This window comes from Pipistrellus kuhlii, unplaced genomic scaffold (genome assembly GCF_014108245.1).
Source record: "Pipistrellus kuhlii isolate mPipKuh1 unplaced genomic scaffold, mPipKuh1.p scaffold_m20_p_15, whole genome shotgun sequence".
Classification (NCBI taxonomy): domain Eukaryota; kingdom Metazoa; phylum Chordata; class Mammalia; order Chiroptera; family Vespertilionidae; genus Pipistrellus; species Pipistrellus kuhlii.
The window spans coordinates 35,994,663-36,018,819 of record NW_023425460.1 but is presented as its reverse complement, the minus strand read 5'-3'; the positions used below and the strand labels follow the sequence as shown (position 1 = coordinate 36,018,819).

The 24,157-nt window shown below is 40.1% G+C and overlaps 1 protein-coding gene across 4 annotated transcripts in view; it reads left to right on the top strand.

Annotated features, from left to right (window-relative positions):
• The window catches only part of SORCS1 (sortilin related VPS10 domain containing receptor 1), a 434,488-nt gene that overhangs the window by 350,468 nt on the left and 59,863 nt on the right, over positions 1–24,157 (top strand). For all 4 annotated transcript variants that reach the window (XM_036438961.2, XM_036438959.2, XM_036438958.2 and 1 more), the window contains exons 11-17: positions 6,007–6,109; positions 6,373–6,449; positions 8,643–8,734; positions 10,059–10,166; positions 11,685–11,802; positions 13,674–13,804; positions 17,712–17,825. In XM_036438961.2, coding sequence (XP_036294854.1) covers positions 6,007–6,109; positions 6,373–6,449; positions 8,643–8,734; positions 10,059–10,166; positions 11,685–11,802; positions 13,674–13,804; positions 17,712–17,825 — 743 coding nt within the window. The remainder of the gene's footprint in view (positions 1–6,006; positions 6,110–6,372; positions 6,450–8,642; positions 8,735–10,058; positions 10,167–11,684; positions 11,803–13,673; positions 13,805–17,711; positions 17,826–24,157) is intronic.

The following is a 24,157-nucleotide window of genomic DNA, read 5'->3' as shown; positions in this document are numbered from 1 at the left end:
TCACCATTACCCCATCAAGATAGAACATTTCCATAACCTCCCCAAATTCATTTATTTTCACTTTGCAATCAATATCCACACTTCTAGCCCTAGACAACCACTAACCGCTCTCCTTTATGATAGGGTTTTCTTTCCTAAAATTTTATGTAAATGGGATCAACTTGAGCTTGAAAAATTCAGATCATGTCTCTCTTTTAGTTAAACCTTCTATGACTAATTCAGGTCAAATGAAATGCAAATACTTTCCTTAGCAAGTATTCCTACAAGGTCCCATGTGGTCTGACCTCTCTCTACTTTTCCTGCCTGGTCCTAGGCCTCTCTCCCTTTCCTTCCTTACACAGAAACCATGGAAGGGAGGAACTTACCTGTTCCCCTACCATTAACTTACAGTGCTCATTCATGTCTCAGACTGTGCATTTATCATTAGTTTTCTCAAAATGTCCTTTTTCTAGTCTGGCTTTTTCTTTTTCTTTTTTTTTTTTAATATATTTTATTTTAGAGAGGAAGGAAGAGGGAAAGAGAGACTGAAACATTAATGATAAAGAGAGAATTATTGATCGGCTGCCTCCTGCATGCTCCCCACTGCGGATTAAGCCTGCAATTGGGGCATCTGCCCTTGACCAGACTAGAACCTGGGACTGTTCAGTTCGTAGACTGGCACTCTATCCTCTGAGCAAAACCGGTTAGGGCCTGGCTTTTTCTTAAAATTCTGATCCTTGATTGACTGCCTGTTCAGAGAGCACACTTAAATTTTTCTAAAGTTGTATTTGTCCCAGATCCTTTTCACATGTGAGCCTTCTCATGTTTTGAAATCAGCACGTGTGATTGCCCATGTTTGTCTGCTAACATGTGAGCTTCCTAAGCTGAGGAACTGTTTGTTGCTCTCTTTTGGCCACGCCAAGAATCAGCTCAAGAATCAGACCAGCCAAAACCGGTTTGGCTCAGTGGATAGAGCATCAGCCTGCAGACTGAAAGGTCCCAGATTCGATTCCAGTCAAAGGCATGTGCCTTGGTTGTGGGCACATCCCCAGTGGGGGGTGTGCAGGAGGCAGCTGATCGATGATTCTCTCTCATTGATGTTTCTAACTCTTTGTCTCTCTCTTTTCCTCTCTGTAAAAAATCAATAAAATATATTTCTTTAAAAAAAGAATCAGGCCTGCCTTAATGTAGGTGCTCAGCACAGGTGTCATTGCAGGCGTTGTGTTTGTTTGAAGCAGATGCTCTATTGACTGTGTTGTTGAAGTTTGCAATTGGACCTTAGTGGCTGCCTTCCCTTTCCACTGATAGTCACAGGGAAGGATTTATAATAATTGCCACCTTTGGAAACTCCTGGGCTCACATTGACCCCAAAGGTGACAAAATCAGCAGGCTCATTAAGACAGAGTAAAGATAAACTAGTAGGATAGGGATGGACAGTGCCCAGGAGTCCTGGCCTCCCTCCCTCATTAACCCTGTTGTTTATGCCCTTTTAATCTCAGTTGTAGAAAGCAGGCATCAGAGGGAGGAACGAAAATGGTGAAGCGGGTGGGGAGGACAGACCAAAACCATTTTATAAAAACCTGCTAACGGCACAAAATTGGAAAGAAAATCTTTGAGCTCTGGGAGACCCAGACTGTTAAAAATCTTTCGGCTGGGGAGCTGGTGGAGATAAAAAGTGATTTTGAATTGCGAGTACTTGGAAAGTGACAGTGTCACCAAAAGCACAGCCTGGTGATTAGAAAAGAGATTTTCCAGCAGGGCTGATAGAAATGTGGAACAAGTTCTGAATTACAGCCCCAAAAGGAATGTCCCTGCTAAAATGTATTCTATAGAAATAAGACATCCAGGGTAATTTGTGGCTGTATTTTTAGGACTTTTAGACTGATTGCCTGGAAGGCTCAGCTGGGATTTCTTTCCTCTGAAGACTGGGTAGCACAATTAGATGGGGTATTACAGGTCATGGTCTACCTGCCTCTAAAGCCTCAGGATTTGGCTCCTGGGAGGCAAGATGTGAGTGGAGCCTGTGACAAATCCTTGAGCCCCTAGGGGAAGCCTAGTGATTCATGTGGAGAGACTGTGATTTCTCTATGGATTCAGCTGGCCGATTTTGGTTGCAGCTAAATCTCGCTAACCTAGAGAATCTCGACTCTACTTTCCACTCCTTTACACACTTGACTGTGTGTGTTGTTTGGGTTGGATGGGGGCTGAATGGCCCATACCCAGCCAGGGGCCTCCCTTTTTTTTGTAGTTAACCCTCTTCTTTACTGAAGATCTAATGGGTTCCCAACTCCGGCTCAAAGTCAGAAATAATAAGTGTGTGAGGTGGTGGATTTGGAGGCTATTATATGGGAATTTACTTGCTGCCTTATTATTTAAGAAACCTCTGATCTGGGTTTTCAGGACAATACTCGGATTAGGATGCCCAGGGATAATGATACCATAAAGATGAGACCTAAAGTTTATTAATACAGACATGTCAGGGAAAGAGGAAGTAGAATGAGAAGTTGGTTGGTTCTCAAGTAATCTAACCATTTTATGAGTTGATTTATTGCATGGTGAGGAAATGTCTTCTATCATTTAGTAATTCTGCATTGGCCATTCATAGTGCTAGGAAGACAGATCAGTTAAATTCAACAGATATTTCCTGAATGCCTGCTATCGTCAAAGGAGTTTTATTTGTTAAAATAAGACATAAGAGAATAAGATGAAAGAAAGGGAGTTGGGACCTAGAAGTCCACCATGGACTTCAGGAGTTTGTGCACTCTCTGAAATGGAATACAAAATTCTGTGTGTGCTTGCCCTTGTGCACTTTTTCTTGGGAAAGACTCCTCCTTTGGCATCAGGCTCTCAGACTCTATATCTGACCCTGCAAATATTACAGATTAGGCATCCAGCTGCTCCTAGAATTGATTGATAATATTCCATGCCCTGTGACTCTTTCATGAGGAGAAATATCAAAGGGCAGCACCCATACATGTATGCTGGTCCCCTCCATTTCCTGTATGTCAGGTGCTAGGTCATGGTTCTTTTAGTGCACAGTTCTATATTGTCCTAATGTAGAAGAGTAAGAAAATGAAAGAAGTGCCTTTGGGACAAGCTGTGTTTTGACGCCACTGAATTAGAAATAATTCTGGAGACCTATGTGGCACATGTTTGCTAATGGGGGAAACGAAGGCAGGAAGGCAGAAAGGAAAGACAATAGATGTGGACAGAGTGTCCCCTATCTGGGCAAAAGTACAGGACGATTAGAGAACTTTGTGTTCTGTCCTTCAGGAGTCTGCAGTGGCTCGATAGCCATCATAATAAACCTCTCTATTAAGTTTTATGATTTAACTTTGACAAATGTCCAAAACCAGCCAGGTATAAACGTTTAAGTTAAACATGTGAAGATGAATCACTTACCATTGTTTTGCATCAAACATTGATGTACACATCTAACTTCCTTGAAAGAAATGGGAGAAATAAAATAAAGCCCAGAATATTCTCCTCATACCAGCTGGGGGCAATCCAGTACTACAAATGAGAACACAGAGAAAAAGTGCAACGGAGAGCTCATTTCTAATGTTGCTGCTATTGCATGAACTGCTGTCTTTTCTCGAAATAACTTATTGTGGGCTCTGAAAGCCATAGTCATGAGCTGTGCTGATATGGTCATTTGGAAATACACTCTTTCCTTTGCAATGGCAAGTCCCCATAGCAAAGAGACCTTGGGTCCCATGGCAACTGAGCTTCACAATCTTCCAGACTGTTGAGCCATGAAGTTTGTGGCAAGTGACCCCTAAGACTGCAAGCTGATTGCTCCCTTGTCCAGGAATGTTCCACCTTGTTGGGTAATTCTACCCATATATGTACACATTTCCCAGTGATTAATAATGCCATGATTCTCATGCCATGGAGATGCTCATGTTATTCTGATAATGTGCTTTACAGATAAGCTTGGGTACTTGTGGCATTGCTCTGAGTAAAATAGTGATATTCTTCACTTCCTAACATAAAAGCATTGCTTGTCATTTCAAACTTGCATTTTTGATTCTAGGCTAGGTTTCACAGATGATGCAATGTAGCATTTGACATTTTCTCTTTATTTTCAGAGTGTGTATCTCTTGGGGCAATAGAACCATATGTGAGGCTTGTGAGGTGCAGGATGGCTCATAGTAACATAAAGTGCTGTAGATCAGAGAAGGGAGATTTTGATAGGCTGCTGTTGTCAGCACAACTCCCATGGAAAAAGAGCCTGACACCTCTGCTTTATCCTGCCTTAGCAACCGAGAGCTGTGCAGTGTGTTCCTGGGACCTCGGCCACATAACTATACCCATTGGGGACTTCCTCTTGGATGAAAGGAAGCCAAGTGTTTGGGTTTGATTATTTCTTCTAATAGAGGGGGCTCTTCTTTACTCTTTTGGAACATTATAAAGTAAAAATTCCCTTTTATAAAGCTTTACATGAATTTTTCATGTAAAAATAATAATATATTACTATTGTCATTCCTTGAGAGTTTACTCTCTCTGTTGGTGGTAAGGAAAAGACCCTATTGTGATCCACTTTTTAATTCACCAGTATTTTGGTTGCTTTTATTCCTGAATTTCATTTTTAGTGTGTCATTTTACTCTGTCTGATATAAATTTAATCACTGCCTCTCTGAGTATCTGCTGGTTGCGACTTACAGAGCAGAATCAAAGTAATAACAGAGATACATTGGTGATTCCAAAAACTCAAGCCAATCAGATTAGAAAGTAATCTTCCTCAGCGATGAAAAGAAGTGTGGGTTCAGACACAAACTCTTAGTTTTTGACAACTCAGGACAAGAGCTGTTTCAAATAAAACTTGTATAAGATTTATTCTCAAAACTGGTGCTATATTAATCAGAAAATTTGAGATTTTCACACACAAATAAACAAGTCTCTTAAATTTTCATTGAAATTGTTGTTATTGGTACATTTTTGCCTATGAGGGTGACTTTTCTATTGAATAAACTAATTCTGGTAATACTCTGTTGATTGTCTGTTGGACATTAGGACAGTCTCACACATCATACAGTTTCTTCTGTACAACTGAGACCAAGGTCTCACATGGGGAGTGGCTAAGAGATGCCAACTGACTTCTTAAATCTCTCCCAGCCTCATCAAACCCTTTTTCCTATTTCTCCTCTCTAGTATGACCATATACTTTAGTGTAACTCAAATCTTCTGTGTGTTTTTCTTTATGGTTGGTGTTACTCAGGGCTAAAATATCCTTTATCCTCCTAAAAATCTTACCTAGGTTCATAACATCCCATCTTTGCCTAAGGCACCATTTTCTCCTTGGAGCATTCCTGATCAAAAGTTGAACCCTGCTGAAACCAGTTTGGCTCAGTGGATAGAGCATCAGCCTGCAGACCAAAGGGTCCCAGGTTTGATTCCAGTCAAGGGCATGTACATTGGTTGCAGGCACATCCCCAGTGGGGGATGTGCAGGAGGCGGCTGGTCGATGTATTTCTCTCATCGATGTTTCTAGCTCTCTATCTCTCTCCCTTTCTCTCTGTGAAAAACCAATAAAATATATTTTTAAAAAATGTTGAACCCTGTAGAATCTCATATTTTATCTGTCATTTTGTCACCCTGTAGAATCTCATATTTTATCTGATCTTATGGTATTAAAATATTTTTATTTATGTTAAACAATCAAAAGATCTTAAATTATACACTCCATGATAGTCAAGACCAAATCTGAGTCAATGTACAATAACTCTTTCATAAGCTGCACCTTTATTTTACAGATAAAATGATCAAATGTTTTGGTAAATGCCCAAATGGCAATGAAGGCAGTCAATTCCATTTAAAATGAAGAAACTTTCCTTCACCAGCTTGGCAGCTATGTTATGCTTAGTGGACACTAGGTATTTGTGGAATGAAGAAAGGTGAATGGATGGGTCCATGAATGGATGCATAGATGGGATGGTTGGATGATTGGATAGATGTTCTGAACATGAGATTGGAATGACTATTTAGATTGTGTGTTTTCATGACACTCATTTTTCCTCTTCTCAGCCTTATTGCTCACTACACCTTCACCTTAAGGTCTCTGAGAATCCCTACACATCAGGGATCATTGCCAGCCGAGAGACAGCTCCTAGCATCATAGTGGCTTCAGGTAAGAAGCTAACCTTGTTTGCTTGCTGCTGTAAATTGTGTTTATTTTAAGAAGCTATATATCTCTGCTTGGAGTTTAATGAGCAAGCTAAAGATATTTTTGACTTGCACCTAAACTATTGACCAGGAATCAAGTATGCTGAGAAATGCTGCTCAGATATGTTTGTAATCTCAGTTCATCTCAGGCAATGCAAACTGCCCAAGTGGCTCATGGTTAGCTTGTGCATAAAGTCCCATCCACTCATGGCTCTGTGCTCTGTCTAGGTAACATAGGCTCTGAATTGTCAGACAGCGACATCAGCATGTTTGTCTCTTCAGATGCAGGAAACACTTGGAGGCAGGTAAGAAAGCAACGTTGCTGACATTTCAGTGGCATTAAATTTGCCCAACTCAATTTAATTCTGGGAACTTATTCTACTACACATAATAACTTATTCAACTACATATACATCCTAAAGCTTGCCATTGCATTTATTTAGTCTTAAGTCTTCGAGGTTAGTGAATCTTTTTGAAATTTATTTTTCCCTTACCATTCGATAAAAATGACTCATATGCAGAGCTTTTATAGAAGGAAGTTTATAAGTGACAGTGAAACCAAATTAGATCTGTCTGAATTTTTCCCATAAAAGAAAACCTGTATCCTAAAGTCTATCATATAGGGAACATGGAGCCTGGAAGGTAGATTATATGCCTAATGCTGGGTTATCTCCATAAATTCCCCTTGCCTTGAAGTCAGAATAGAGAGCAATGCAGTGATATAGAAATAGCAATTACCCAGGTGGCATTCTGAGATGTTTAAATCTCATGTGCAAAAGACAGAGTAATAACAATCACCGTGCATATGCTAGGGAGAGTAGAAATGGAATCACTTTAAACCAATGTGTTTAGCTTAAATGCTTCCTCTCTTTCTTCTGAATGAAAATTAGATACCCATAGCTTATAAAACAGGCATTTAATGAGCTTTAGCAATCATAACAAGATATGTGCCTAATGCATGGTTATTACCCTTCAATAAATACGTTTTAATAACCCACTGACATTTAATTATCATACAATAACTAGCACTGTAAATGGAAATTCAATGCACAGGTAATCACAGAGCAATGAGAACAACTCTGCTTTATATTTTAGTCAGAGATCTCCATGCTATGGTCCAATTGCTATTTCCTCATTCCAGACCCCTAATAAGTCCTCGGTGGGATTCACATGTTATGAGAAGGACAGAGCAAGTAAGAAATTTGCCTAAAAACCTTAGGGCTCTTGATCTGGGAGTTAATAAGGACTGTTAATTTTCCCCTAGAAAATAGTTAGAGAGCCAAGATCCCCCCCCCTTTTTTTTCCTTTTAATACCCCAAACAAAGCAAAATAAGTCTCTACTTCTATAGTCCTTGGATAGGATATACCTTTACATGAGTGTAAGAAGTAAATAAAGGAGACGTGACTTGAGGTGTTGAACACACAGTACAATATACAGATTATCTATTATTTTAGTGATTGGCAAATTGTGGCTCGCAAGCCACATGCTGCTCTTTGGCCCCTTGAGTGTAGCTCTTCCACAAAATGCCATGGCCTGGGAGAGTCTATTTTGAAAAATTGGCATTAGAAGATGTTTAAGTTTAAAAAAATTTGGCTCTCAAAAGAAATTTCAATTGTTGAACTGTTGATATTTGACTTTGTTGGCTAATGAGTTTGCCGATCACTATATTATGGAATTGTACACTTGAAACCTATATAATTTTATTAACCAGTGTCACCCCAATAAATTTGATAAACATTTTAAATTTTTCAAAAAAAAGTAAATAAAAGGGGAGAATATTATTTCTATCATGTAATCATAGACAAAGCTATACTAACAGTGTGACTGTGAAGCCAGCATGCACCTTATATAGAGAGGATTTAGAAATTATTTCACCCTATTTCCCCTTGATTTCACATTGGTTTCTCCACATTTAGAGAAAGATCCAATGGCACATGTACCCAAATATGATGTTCCATTTTTATCAGAGCTACTTTATGACTTGGTAGAGAACCTATTAATTGAACAAGAACACCTTTTTTTCTAGAATACTTGGGAAGTTTGAAAGAAATGTATCTGGGAGGTCACTGAAAGGCTGCAAGCTTCAGCTGCATCCACTACACACATACTCTTAGACAAGTCTCAACATCTCTCTCAACCTTAGAAGCCTCAGTATAAGCATGAGACTGTGAGATTAAGTATCTCCAAGGTTTCTTCTACCTTAAAATGTTACCCAATATAAGCTATCCAGTATTCTGACTTCATTATAAATGGGAATCAATAGAACATGCCACAAAATAAGATCGGACCATAAACATAAATACATAACTATTCTTTACATTTGTTTTGTGGTACGCCTAAAACAATTTTATATAACTCCAGGGGTACATGTATCCCATCTTGTGAAGTGTTGTTCAACCTTGTTCAATCAGGAGAGGGATTCTTTTTTCTCCTCATGTGAAGGCTAATTATCTGAATTTTGGATGTGTGTCCATGTCGATGTGGTTTCCTCTTCCAGATCTTTGAAGAAGAGCACAGTGTTCTGTATCTGGATCAAGGTGGAGTCCTAGTTGCTATGAAGCACACGTCTCTTCCAATTCGGCATCTCTGGTAAAGGCACCTGTTGCCCATGAGTCATACTCCTTGTGATTTCTCACTGTTAAGGCTAGGAGGCAGGCTGTCATACTGTGATCATGTTTGTTGTAAAATGTCAAGGTCTACTAGAACATAATTTACACCTTTGCTCTTTTACAATAAGATTGTGGCCTGTAATAAAAGAGAGAGAAGGAGGGAGGGAGGGAGGGAAGATGGGATGGGGGGAGGGAGGAAGGGAGGGACGGAGGGAGGGAGGGAGAAAGGGAGAGAGGGAAGGAGGGAGAGAAGGAAGGAGGATAAGCTCTGCTCCTGAAAGAGGGATTACATTCTAGTTTTTAAATGTGACAATACCCTCCCCAGTGCCTTATCCTTTCAGCACAGTTGTGGGTAAAATGCTGCGCCAGGTATAATCTCTGAGTAGCTTAACTCCTTTCCCAATTAATACCTCCTCATTACCATTACCAGTATGTGTGTTCTGCACAGAGATCAGGATACTGTTGCTGATTGTATTTTCTTAGTTTCCCTTTTGGGAGTGACATTCTGCAACTCTACCTGAAGGTCTTCTGCAGATGGACATGCAGGTCCTAATTTCCAGAGGGGTTTCCAACAGACTCCATGTGTGTTTTTGAAAGTGACTCTGCAGATTCGAACTTGTTTAAAGTAAACAACATTATTTTCCCTCCTCTGGTAGTTACTCTGGTGACCGAAGGGAAAGCTGCGGAAATAAGAGAAACAGAGGCTTAGCCTGGTGGGAGGCATCCATAGGGAAGGGTGAAGCAAAAGAAACATCTTGCCTGATCTTCAGATTACATACTTCTCTTCTCTTGCTATCAAGGATCTGTCTTTCTGTACCCATTCATTCACTCAGTGAGTCAACTAGGATTTATAACAATGTAAGAAAGACTCTGAAATACCCTGATCACTTGGAGTTGGCTGGCTCCATTCCATCTAAATGGTCCCCTGTGGCCATTGCTCTTCAAAATCATCTGAAAGGCTGGCTACGAGTGCCCTGAGGTTTTGGAGAGAGTCACATTGAGATCTAAGATCTAATAAAAGATCCAAATTTAAAGACAAATTCTATCAAAGACTCATTATTATTCTCATTTCATGCAGCTCTCCCCTCGTTAATGTAATAACACACCGAGGTCCCAAATCACTGGGCTCACTGTATCTCTACCTTCTCATGTAATTAAGGACTTATTCACGGCTCACTTTAACAATGCCTTCGGCACTTTTCAAATCAATTCTCTCCTGGTTGGTAGTATCTCCCTTTTGATAGGATTTTTATTTTTTTTCTTTGGAGATCTGAGCATTGTAAATTTTCCTTCTCTGTCATTAGGTTGAGTTTTGATGAAGGGAGATCTTGGAGCAAATACAGTTTCACATCTATTCCCCTTTTTGTGGACGGGGTTCTGGGTGAGCCTGGGGAAGAGACTCTAATCATGACGTAAGTGGAACATCTCTTACTATACATCCATACACTTGTTTTTTTAGCTGTTTGTTCACTTTACTGCTGTTAGGTTTGGGGTTGCCGGCAAAGTTTGCACATCTGATTTCATGATTCTCTAGTAAAGACAAAAAGAAAAAGAAAAATTATGAGCACTGGTTCCCTGACTTTTACTAATTATGGGAAGTCCCACACTGAGGGTAGGTGGCAAACTAACTCATTTCTTCCCCTCCTGAAAGGCCTGAGGGAAATTAGAAGAGATCATTGCAATAGAAAATAAAGCTATGCATTTAGAACTTTCATAACAAACACATTCACCATAGAGAAAGGCATGGGAATACAAGGAATGGTTTCACTTTAAGGCAGAACTCAGAGCTTGAGCAAAACCCCAAGCAGGCTTTTCTTTTTCCCTGGCTCTTTATCTAACCCAATTGTGAGGCATATTAAGGAAACCCTGAGAACAATCTGTTCCTGGGAAATTGCATTTGCACTCATTCTTGTCTGGAAAGAGATGATCATTAATTTGTGAAAGACTTGATTAATGACTTGCCTGCCTGTGGGGTTCAAAACATTGGCTTTGAATTTAAAATATGAAACTGTGCCTTTTCCTTCCCCTAGAAAATTGGACATAGGGAATAGAAGGAAGGATTTAAAGCAGTTGATCCTGTCGGCAATGGCAATGTAAAAATCCGGAAAGGGCAATGTAAAAATCAAAGCAAGGAGTTGGTATATTTTGTAAATTTTCTGTCCCCTTTTCTTTTATTTTTTTAATGATAGAAAAAAATCAATAGATATTTAACATGCCTAGTAGCTACACTTTGGGCCATGGTAAACACAGCTAGGTGAGCAGTTTCTTCCATAATTTATCTTCATTTAATGTTTATATTTGCAAAACAGATAAAAAATGCTGACCAAAAAGGCTGCTTTGTGGTTTTTATCCTTATCTACAATTAGTGATTCAAACACCTCATTAAATACCTATATCTTTTCAGCAACCACAGTAGAATGCACAGCGTAGGAAGCAGTTGTAAGCACTTGGTCTTGCCACCCACTTTCCCTAGCGACTGATAGGAAATTAAATACATGAAAATCATGTGCATTAGCAAGACAGCCTGGAATTACAATCTCAGACCATGTAGAAGTCAGAATTTGTGATTGTTTTCTCCATTATTGGTTGGTTGATTGATTTATTGATTTTATTTATTTATTTTTGTTAACTATTCTCTGGTACGATATATAGAACTGGTCTTTTATGCTAAACACTATACATCCTGCTACTACTAGTTCTTTAGTGATTTGACATTGGTTTTTACAAGTGAACAAAACTCTTCGAGCCTCATGTTACCCATAGGTGAAGTGAGCCAATAATAGTCACCCTCTTTATATAAATGTTTTTTGAGGATTAAGTGATAAGATCAATGTAATGTACTTATTAGTACACTGGACAGATGCTAACTGTTGTTATAACTATTGGCATTTTTATTATTGCAATTATCTTCATCTTTATGAACTCTGTAGAGTGTTTGGACACTTCAGCCACCGCTCAGAATGGCAGCTGGTCAAAGTGGACTACAAGTCCATTTTCGATAGACGGTGTGCCGAGGAGGACTACAGACCTTGGCAGCTGCACAGCCAGGTACGAGGGAGAGAGCAGAGGGTAGATGCTGAGCAAAAGGCATGGGGAGTCTTGGGGGCCAGCTAGTCATTCAAGTGTAAGAATTGGGGTTCTCTAAGCCAGAATGCTCATCTGGGGCTTTCTTACATGTTTTGCGTTCCACAGCAGTGAACAAACTCTACATTTTATAGCTTGTTGTGAAGTAATTTCTGTTTTTATTGTACTAGGATATAATGAGATAAAATTCAAATGTGCTTGGCTTAGACTTACAACACGAAATGAAATACCAACTCAGCGCGGGCATCCAAACCTAATTTATCTGAGCATGTCATAGGGATGCAGGGTGGAGGCAGGGTGAGCAAAGGGTCTTGAATTTGATCTAGCAAAGCAAACAGAGACATGAAATAACAAGCTTATGCTCTGTGAGTGATGCCAGGAGTGTCCTTCCTCCCCACTCCTGTAACTCCCTGCAATCAGGTACTGATTCTGGCCTCTTCCAGGGTACTCGTGGTGCAAGAATGCAGAATTTTTTTTGTTTTATATTTTATTGATTTTTTACAGAGAGGGAGGGAGAGGAATAGAGAGCTAGAAACATCGATGAGAGTGAAATATCGACCAGTTGCCTCCTGCATACCCCCTACCGCGGATGTGCCCACAACCAAAGTACATGCCCTTGACCGGAATCGAACCTGGGACCTCTCAGTCCAAAGACCTATGCTTTATCCACTGAGCCATACCGGTTTCGGCAAGAATGCAGAATTATTAATAGGAAACTTTCCTTTGTCCTGGCCCCTCACCTAGTTAGCTCATATCAGAATGCTTGTCTGAAAGCCTCTCTCCTTTGAGTTCCCAAGGCTGACATTATCCATGGTCCTGAAAGGATAGTCCATTGCAAAGCCATAGCTGTATCCAGGCAATGACACATCATTTACCCCCAGCCTCGACTGTGACATATTTACATGAAGGAGTAGAATGGAGCCAGCTAAAGTGAGTTTGCTTAAGAGAGACAGGTTGTAGTCACTCAGACAGAGCTGTGCTCTGGACCTTGAGACTTGCAGAAGGAGCTGTGTTTGGCAGAGCCAGATGATCCGCTGACTTGCCTAATCCATTCAGAGATTCAACAATGAAATTATCACTCGTTTACACGGCTGATATTTTCCCCTTTGGGAAGCAGGAGCTTTGTATGTTCAAAGGTTTTATTCTGTGGAGAAACACTGGATTCAGTTTTCTTGCTTGTCTGATAGATGGATATAAAATCAGTGTAAAAAGCTGTGTGGGCAGAAGCATCATAAATTGGGGCAAAAGGGATCTTTATATTTCTTAGGCAATGGTCTACTTTCACATGCTCATGAGTGAGCAAGGGTATACATCTATTCTAATAGAAGATTGAACCCAATTATCCCAGATGTGTTGCAATACATTTATGGGGCTGAGTCTTCATGATCCTTGCTTCTTCAAACTGACTTTATTAGTCACATTCTATACTGGGACTGCCAAAACTGAAAAGAAAAAGCTGACAGCCCTAGCGGTTTGGCTCAGGGGATAGAGTGCTGGCCTGCGGACTGAAAGGTCCTGGGTTCGATTCCGGTCAAGAACGTGTACCTTGGTTGCAGGTTTTCTGCCCCTGGGGGTGCATGCAGGAGGCAACCAATTGATATGCCTTTTTCATATCAATGTTTCTCTCTGCCTTTCCCTCTCCCTCCCATTCTCTCTAAAAATCAGTGGAAAATATCTCAGGTAAGGATTAAAAAAAAAAAAAAAACTGTCAGCACAGGAGACCACCTCAGTCCAGTTCACACTGAGGTTTGAGAACATCCTCCCGGACTGCCCAATGTGGTGCAGGGAAGATCCCAATGTTGTGCTCAAGTACCTGAGGTCCCTTCTCCTTCCAGGGGGAAGCATGCATCATGGGAGCCAAAAGGATATATAAGAAGCGGAAATCAGAGCGGAAATGTATGCAAGGAAAGTATGCAGGAGCCATGGAATCTGAACCCTGTGTCTGCACAGAGGCTGATTTCGACTGGTGAGCTGGTGCCTTTATCCCAAGGAGTCCCTCAGTGTATCAAGTCCTAGCTGTTGGTGTTGTTATTATGGTTATATTTATGAACTCTGTAGAGTGGATGCTGAGCAAAAGGCATGGGGTTTATTGGGGGCAAGGTGGTCATTCAAGTGTAGGAATTAGGGTGTTCTAAGCCAGAATGCTCATTCCATGCTTCTTTATAGGGCCCTTAATGAAAGCTGAGATTTGAAATAATAGTGACCTATTTAGAACCTCCTATTTTTATGAAATTACCTTTGGAGACAGCATGGATGCTTGTACATGTGTATATGGAGAAGCTAGGCATTTCTGTGGGCTTATAGAGGATTCCAAAGATGGCTGGTAATTATGTTCCTGTGTGATAGGTCTCAGGACAAACCACCCTGAGTTGCTTCAGATGTTAATAATGAAAACAAGAAATGTCTTTTCAGAGAGCAAACATATGTGTGTTCAAGATTAAACTTTCTAGAATCTAGGGATCCTGGGAGTGAAACGATGGCCTTAGAAGGCAGTAAATTTTCTATCCCTGCAAGTTTTTGATGGTTGGCTGATTCTTGCTTATGTGTGCATGGAAGGCATTTCTGAATTCGATGGCATTGCCAGTCTACAGCTCCATGATCCTAGAACTTTACAGGGAGTTGGCGGTTTAACCTGAAAAAGTCCTGAGAGGATTCGATGTTAATAAACTCAGAGTGCCAGTGTGAGTCTCCTGGAACATTTGGGAAGCAGAAATCTGGCTCATGGGGCCAGGAGTTCCCTTGCTTTGGTCTAGGCCAGTTTTCAATATTCAGGTGACGTTGAAAAATTACTGAGAATGAGAGGGTGGGAACTCCATTGATTATATCCATTTCATTGTCTGCTCCTGCCCCCACCTCTTATTTTTGTCTTTTTAGAAAATATTTCTTTTTATGTTTTGAGCTTAGAGAAGAGAATGCAATTGCTAAATATGTAGATTAGTGTTAAATGACTGAAAGTTGACCTGCTTGAGAACCAAAGTCATTCCTTTAAGAATTTATTTCAAGCTATGTAACAATCACTGGTCACATTTCTGATCATCAAAATATCTGAGAGGTATTATGTGCACACATACCACATATCTTAGAAAAAATAAGTCTGCTCAAGTAGCACTGGGCAGGCCTGGCAAAATTGGCTGCCAGCACTCAGACTGATCACCAAAGGCTGTTCCTCACTTGTGGGTAGACAGGTAAGGTAAGAGCCAGTGCTCTATTCTGGGCTCAGCCAGAGGGCAGAGAGCTTATCACAGTGGAGCTCACAATGAATTCTAAAGGGACCTCCCCAGCCATGATGGTGTTTAGTCATTGCAAGATGATGCCAATGACAAAAATACTTTATCCCTTTCCCACATTTCAGGGTTGACACCCTGAAATACCTTGACAGGGAAAATGTCCCTGGGAATTTTCAGTCATTCATTTCATCCCTCTTTCTGAAGCCAGGATGCTTCTCCTTCATCCACTGTATTCAAAGAGGATTTGTAAAGGAAGTGAGCATTTCACTTTTGCAATTGAACTTTAGCCTTATCATACAGCCATTTTTCTGCAGAGAGCAAATGCATCCTCTCATAAAAACCACAGGGAAGAAGTGAGGTGAGATGTTCCAGTCCCCTGGTTTCTCCTGAAAATGTATCTTCTTTTGGGAATATTTTTTACAAGGTGCCAAAATAAGCTAGACTTTTGTTGTCAGGGTCAGTTTTGTTTTTATTTTTCAAATTTAAGCTAGTCTAGAGTAAAAGAAACACAGGGTAAGGAAAGTAATCAGGTTTCTCCCCTCCCCCACCTCTCATACCCCTCAGTCTTGGCCCAATTCTTAAGTATTATATATTCATTTGAGATTGGAATCTGCTTCTCATAGCACTTACTGATATGTATTCTGATAAGTGGGAAATGAATTGTGAATGAGGCCATTGTATTGTTTTCTCTCCAAGGGGAATTTTTGTAATGGCATGATTTCTGAAAGTATTTTGGAAGACTTATTATGACCTTTTGGAGTTGCTACCAGTAGCTAGAGCATTATTGATCCCACTTGACTGTAACATAATGAAAGGTGGCTGTCATTGAATGTTCCCTCTTGCCTTGGTTCTTCCCTGGACAGTCCCCTGGGTGACCTTGCCTGTCATTCTCCAGCAGTTGTAAACTAATTATCTGAAATGAACACTGGGTATCCTGTAGGCATCAATTTTGAAGGCTTCTTACCCATGCTGTGTTGAACCAGCACCAAGTCCAGCTGGTATGTGCAGAATTTTAAGTGCCAGCTGCCTGGTGACAGGCCCCTTAAGCTGAGACTATTCTCCCTGCCCACCTCTTATGTGCCAGCATCTCACCTCCATCACACAGATGGGCCAGTTCATACGAGTGCTTGCTAGTCGCTGCCTGCAATTTGTATGTGCATGTGGAGGTGCATTTTGACATCAGCCTCTGCCTGGGTTCATCTTCCAGAACCCGAGGATGTCAGGCCACTTGGAGGGCCTTAGAGGCAAGAATGAGAGGAGGCTGAGAGAAAAGGCTTTGACTGTTTCCAACCAGATAGAAGATTTTTAAATCCTCTTAGTACTGACAGTTGGGACCAGGACAAAACTTTTCCTTGGGGAAATTCTCAGGACACTCCTGAAGGACACTTCCTTTCCTGCTGTGACTTTGAAGCATATGGCTTGTGCACAGACATACCTGGCTCCTCTACTTGGTAGATCCAGATGTCTTGGAAGAACACCCCAAAGACATCAACATGAATGAGCACCATGCCACATGTTGCTGTGTTAAACTCTTCAGTGAACTTTACACTGAGGGTGGAGCTTCCTCCACTGCCTGTTCACTAATTATAGCTCTCTCTGGACCAACCTCCATGTGTATCCTCCTAATGAATATTGTATCTGCTCTCTCAGCTTCAAGGTGTTTACTTAGAATTATTGGTCATTGAGTCCAGTCAGTGTGGCTCAGTGGTTGAGCATCCATCCATGCATCAAGAGGTCACTAGTTTGATTCCTGGTCAAGGACATGCCTGCATGGTGGGCTCGATTCCCAGTATGAAACATGCAGGAGTCAGCTGATCAATGCTTTTCTCTTGTAGATGTTTCTATCTCCTTATCATTCTCCCTTTCTCCCTCTCTAAAATCAATTAAGTATAATAAAAACGTAATATGCTTAATATGCTAAGTGTACAGTCATCCAGTTGGCTGTTCAATCAATCAAAGCATAATATGATAATTATATACTAAGGCTGCTCAACTGCTTGCTATGACATGCAGTGACCTCCAGGGGGCAGACAATCGCTGGTTGACCAGTCGCTATGACAAGCAATGACCACCAGGGGACAGATGCTCTGACTAGTAAGTTAGTTTGCTTCTGGAATCTGGCTGGTCAGGACTGAGTGAGATGAGCCAGATGCCATGGAGCCCTCCCATTGTCCTTCTCCTGCTGGCCAACCTCCCTCATCCCTCCCTGGCCCTGACCATGCACCAGTGCAGTCCCTCAGCCTGGCCTGTGCCCTCTTGCAATTCAGGACCCCTCGAGGGATGTTGGAGAGCCAGCTTAGGCCCGATCCTGCAGGCCAGGTCAAGGGACCCACTGGTGCACGAATTCTTGCAACAGACCTCTAATATATATATATATATATGAAAGAATTATTGGTCATTGAGCCTTCATTTCTACACAGGCACCCCTCTTGTCTCCAAGTTAGCATTTCTGAAAATGGGATCTTTAGGATATTTTTATGGGTAACATAGATATTCTCTGGAAAAAAAATTCCATTTTTGGAATTTAGTGAATACTTCTTCTTTGATTAAATGACTGGAGTTGAAGTTGCCTGTGGACTAACATGAAATGGTTCTCAGTAATTTTGCCACCTACTGAAAGGTTTCTCCTGGCTCTTTCCCCAACAGTGACTATGGTTATGAACGACACAGCAATGGTCAGTGCCTGCCAGCATTTTGGTTCAATCCATCTTCTCTGTCCAAGGATTGCAGCCTGGGACAGAGTTATCTCAACAGTACTGGGTGAGTATCTGAAGCAGTGACCTTGAGAAGTCAACCTTTGCTGCTTTTCAGCATGTGTTAAACATACAGAATTACTTCTGATAAAAAACCAGGCCTATTTCATTACAGCACAATTTATTTGCTTTCATTCATTTTAGTAATGAAGCACAGATTTGCATTAATGTCATACATTTCATCTGAGAGTAAAACCCCAGTTGTAAATAAAGAAGTCAAACAGGTTCGAAGATAATTTTGATAATATATATATTGCTTCTTTTTTTAATACTTTATTTAAGAACTCCTTAATAAAGACTACATTTTACCCTCCCTGCATCCATGGGAGGAAGGCCAAATAACTATTTCATATCTGTATTTCCTGCATTGTAGATGTGGGACCTAGAGTCAGAGAAGAAGCTCATTGACTTTTCAAGAGTATATTAGCAGGAAATGGTTTTTCTATGTCCGCTCTTGGCATGTTGAAAGCATGCATTTGAATCCTTATAAATCTGGAATCAGTTTCTAAATTTTGGGTTTGATGTTCTGTGTTGAGTTTTATTATTTTAAGAAATATCATAAAAGAGAAAATAATCTATGACTTTTCCACAAATATATCACTGATGTTTATAGACTTACAGTAGTGCAATGTGATATATTTGGATGCTAAAGACACATTTTAGCTATTTGGGGAAATTTAAATATGGGCTGGTGATTGGGAGATGTATTAGTTGGGGTTTTTCAGGGGTATGTTTTTATATCAGATAGCTAGCTAGCTAAATGGATAGATAGATAATTTATTCTTATGAGGTATTGGACCACATATTTATAGAAGTGGGCCAATCCAAATCCCCAGATTTGCAGGGTGCATGACACACTAGATAACTGATGTATGCTTGCAGCCCTAGTCTGAAAGCAAGAGAACCTGGAGAGCTGACTGAACTGTCCACCTGAAGGCCAGCAGGCTTGACACCCAGGAAGACCATTGTTTTCATCAGAGTGTGAAGGCAGGAATAGCGCTGATGCTCGGGGGAAGGCCATCGGAAAGGCCTCTCTTACTTAGGGAGGTCAGCTATTTTGTTCCCCTCAGATTGTCAACAGATTGGATGAGGCACACACACATTGGAGAAGGCAGTCTGCTTTACATGTGAATCTCACTCAAAACCACCTTGGCAGAAACACCTAGAATAATGATTGACCCAATATCTGGGCACCAGGTGGCCTATTCAAGTTGAAAAATGAAATTAACCATCACAGATTATATCTAAACCTAAATATTTATATTTATGATATTATATTAACAATATATGTTATAGTTATATATTTAGGTATGATAATCATATTTTGGTTAGGCCAAAGTAAATAAATAAATAAATTAATTAATTAATTAATTAACCTATCTTATCTTTTACAGATATATAATGTGTGAGATTTCCTATAAATTGTTAAAAAGGAAAAGATGTTGGTAATATATGAAAATGTTAATAGAGACATAGGAATTTATTATACTGTATTCTCTCTGTGCATATTTTTTTAATATGTTTTATTTATTTTGTACAAAGAGGAAAGGAGAGAAATAGAGAGTTAGAAACATCGATGAGAGAGAGTCATCGATCAGCTGCCTCTTGCACACCCCCTACTGGGGATATGCCTGCAACCAAGGTACATGCCCTTGATCGGAATCGAACCTGGGACCTTTCAGTTCCCAAGCCGACGCTCTATCCATTGAGCCAAACCGGTTTCGGCTCTCTGTGCATATTTTAAATTTTGATATTAAAAAATTAAAAAGAGGGAAAGGAAAGAAGAGAGGAAGAGGAGGTGCAAGGGAGAAGAGAGTAAGATATAGGCATTTCACCAACAGGCCAGTTCTACTTGACAAATCCTCACTTCTCATGCCAGCTATAGGACGGGAGTGGGACTTCTGGATTTTCTCTTAGGCACTTACCTTTAGTTGAAAATTTTAACTTTTTTATTTTTAATTTAAAAAAGATTTCCAAAATAATATATACTTCTCTTCAACAGGAAGGGAAAGAACAAACATAATTTTCTCTGATGTCATGGATTCCTAGAACCTTTGAATGAAGGAATAAGTTTTGATTTCTTTGATCCATGACACAAAATCTAAGATAAATACAAAGAACATTTTCACAGCCATGAGTCAGTGAGGTTGTCAGCATCTAATACCTTGGGAAACAATTGAAAAGGGCTGATGGACTAGATAACCTTAATGTTATAACTAAGTTTATAACATTTAATGCATAACTTAAACTTCTATTGCTTGTATGTACCAGCATGTTTAGAGCTTGTAAAGGGCATCAAAAACCCCTAAAGTTAATTTCAGAATTGATTTTTTTTCACTACCTATCAGTCAAGGAAGTTATATTACTCTCTCTGGTATAGATGAGAAGAGGCTGAAGTATAGAGGATTCTAAATTGTTCCAGATGCTACTCAATAGGCAGAATGAACACACACACACACACACACACACACATTTTTAAAGCTACCTCTAAATAGGTTTCACCAATCCTTAGGCAAATAAGTATTTGAAATCTGAATAAATCCTGACTTAGATAAAATGAAATGTCACAGATGCATAAATTATTCAATGGCATTTTTCATCCATTCCCTATAAAATTAAAATTAAATTTAAAAGTATGATTTAGTGGTCAAAGTCCAGGTGTATTAGTGTTTGCCAATGCAGTTATGTTTATTAACCACAGAATGACAAGCATTACTCCCCAGGGCTTGGCCTTCCCTCTCAGAGGGTAGTTCATGTTGGTGGGTTTTACATGATAGCATCTGGTCCTAAAGGATTTTTAAGTTACCATATCTACTGCCTTCATCTATTCCAGGCAAACATTGTGCAAAAAGGCACCAGCCTCAGTGAGCAAGCTTGTGTAAAGAGAGCATGTGATAAACACCAGCCATCCCCAGGTCTGATAAATCCTTGCTCTTAAGAGTGAGATGCTCACAGGTGGAGTGACCATCCACAGAGGGCCCAATGCGCTAGTGTGTGTGTGTGTGTGTGTGTGTGTGTGTGTGTGTGTGTGTGAGAGAGAGAGAGAGAGAGAGAGAGAGAGAGAGACAATAGTAACCTCACTGGTCAGTGTGTTGTCTAAACACACTGTATTTTGCAAGAGTTGGCAAGGGGTAAAATGTAGATGAAATTGAAAAGGAATTTTCTGCCTTTCTTACTGTCACTCCAGCCCCTCACCCCAGATGTCACTTGTCTGTGTGTTGATTTATTTGCATCTAAACACAGGTCCAGTATTTAATGTTATAGCTTTTACAGTACTGTCATTAAGCACTTAGCTTTTCATTTAAATATTTAATTACAAAAGAAATGTATAGACAGGTTCTGTGTTTAAAAAGTCCATTTACATCATCACCCCAATCCTGCCCTCTTTTTCACACAACTGTGATCTGATTGCCATGTGTGTTATCAAACACTTTTTATTTGCCAGCGGATTATTATGCCAAGAAAAAAATATACAAAATTAATTGGGGAGTTTGTTTTTATATGTGATGTCCTTCTAGATATATTGTTATTTTCCCCCACTTTTCATTCAAAAACATACCTTCAACATCTTTTCAAGTTGGATTATATAAGGTTGCCTTCTCTAATTATTGGTATTCTATAGTATGAATTCCATGGTATTAATTCCATGGTATTAAAGCACCTGGAATTCTAAGGCATCCTCTTTTTGGACATTTTGCTCATTTCCTATTTTCTTCTACAATAAACAATACTGCAATTAACATCCTCATACCATCATAATTGTTGTTAAAAGCATACAACAATAATTAGTCTCTTTTCACAATTGGAGGTGTTTCTGCTGATTTCTAAAGCAAATTCCACACAGCTCATGGGTTCTTTCTTGGACCTTTGTATCCAGGCTTTTCCAGATATCTGCCCCGTATGGGCTAAAATACTAGCTTCCTGCTTGCAAACCTCCTTGGAGTCCAACACAATAGAGATTCATTTTCACTAACTGTCATTCTCCTTTAAGATATAAATGCCCATAGATTCTGTAAGGCAAAGCTGAGAGGAAGGATGAGGAGCATTTCCCACATTAACAAGGCGAGGAAGGTCGTTTCAGACTAAAGAAACCAAGAGATTACCTGGTGAAAGGGCCACTGTGCCTATAGAATTGAGGAGCCACCATGTACCCCAAGTCTCTCCAGGGCCAGTTTTAGCCCATCTGTGGGCATTGCCTGCTCCCATCAGTACAGAATCTCATTTAGCTTTGGGCAGAGATGAATCACGGGGGCATCTCAGGTGCAAGGTCAGCCTGAGAGTGCTCCTTCCATAAATATTGCTCCCCAGACATCTCACTCTCTCACACTATCTCCTACACAGAGCACACCTGTGGTCATGCAGTCAGAGTTTGAATTGAATGGGTCTAGTAAACAATCATTTCTTGTCAGTCAAGCTTAAACGAGCAAACCTCCCAACATCACCTATCTTACAGTTTACCTGAAAGCATGCAGGTAAACCTTCCTTTTCCTTTTATTATTTTTAAATGTCTCACTTATAAATGGTTTTGTTCACTTTCACAGTCAGCTTATTACCCTGTGTATATATAGCAGTGTTCTCAGGTTCACTCACTTCACCGTGATGGAAACATTCTACCATCGGCTAATATCATGCTCCATAGAAATGCTATCTTGAGGAGATGCCAAAATATTATCAGCTTCACTATGCAGACTAATTGTGCAGCTTTTGTTTTAGTCCTTGGCTAGGACTGAGAAGAAATAGTTGGAATAGAAGCTGAAATGGGTACAGCATGTCCCTCCAGGTGCCTGTGGCCACCAGTCCTTAGTTCTTGGTCCCTGAAAGAGTGTGTGGACAGAGTCCAGCTGTGTTCTCCACTGTAAGCTCCCTGCTCTGTTCATTCACCCTTTACCCTCACACCTTCCATTAGCCATTCTGTGGAAAGCAAAGAGGCTGGTACTGGAGCTTAAGCTTGATATGTATGCAGAATGAAATATAATGGGGGTCTTTTGTTTGATGGAAAACAGTTATTCTAGCATTTAGCAAGTCTTATTTTTTAAATATATTTTTATTTACTTTAGAGAGGAAGGAAGAGGGAGAGAGAGAGAAAAGCATCAATGATGAGAGAAAATTATTTATCTGCTGCCTCCTTCATGCCCCACTCTGGGGATCAAGTCCACAACCTGGGCACGTGCCTTGACCTGGAATGAAACTGTGACCTGGTTCATTGGTCGACATTCAACTACTGAGCAACACTGGCTGGGCCAAAAACAGGGTTTTAGTACAAGCTCTGCTATTTACCATTCTTAGCATATGTCTTCCTTTCTTTGAGTTTAATTTCCTAGTCTGTAAAACATGAAACCAGTATTCATTTGTATATTTTCTTACATGAAATAGCCCCCAAATCATTTCTCTCTGTTTCTCTATCAGTCTGTATGTATCTCAGTCTGCAAATACACAAACACAAGCTCATTTAGTTCTACTCATATGTGATTATATCTTGTTTCTACTGTGCGGGATCCAGGGAATGTGCTGCAAATTTAACCTGTTAAATTAACTGGGACATTGCTTGTTTCATGCCAACCGTAAAGAAATCAGTAAATATAATGTGGGTGTTGGTCTGGTGTATTCTAAGAAACCAAGATAATCTTCTCAAGAGAGAGATTATACTCTTGCTATTAAGCTAGATATATTTTTAGATGTGTTAACAAACAAGCAAAAAAAAAAAGGTGTGCATAGACATTTCTGCTGTGGAGTTTCTTTAGACGAGCTATGAATTCCTCCTGGATGAATATAAAATGAAAGCTTTTATTGTTCCTGAGGATTAGTTTCTCAATATACAATAGGGATATTTACTCAGGAAGCTTAAAAATGATTTGAAAATAGCATTAATTTAGAGGGTCCAGAAAAAAAAATAGATACATATACATAAATTCTAGCAAAATAGTAATCTTCATACTATCAATTTACATTTTGAATACATTTACTGGTAAATGCTTTCTATAAACTTTTTTCTCCCTACATCAGCCATGGAAATATTTAGATCCTGGCTAACCTGCCATAGCCCTGGAGTTGCTTCCCCAGGGTCTTTGGGACTGTGGCTTTTACCTTGGTGATCACATTTCTGTGCTTGGTGGGAACTTCATGTTCAGTTTGATCTCCTCAGTGAGATTAATCAGTGTGTATCATGGAGAAGAACTGGTCCTCAAAGTGGTGCATGTGTTTCAAGTCCACAGAAAGGACATCGCTTGCATTATTTACAGACTCAACACTGCAGGGGCTCACCAAGCTGGTTTCCAGCAAAGCACACTGCAGTCTCCCAGCAGAGACTTGGTCATTGTTGCTACCAAGTTGATGCCTCAT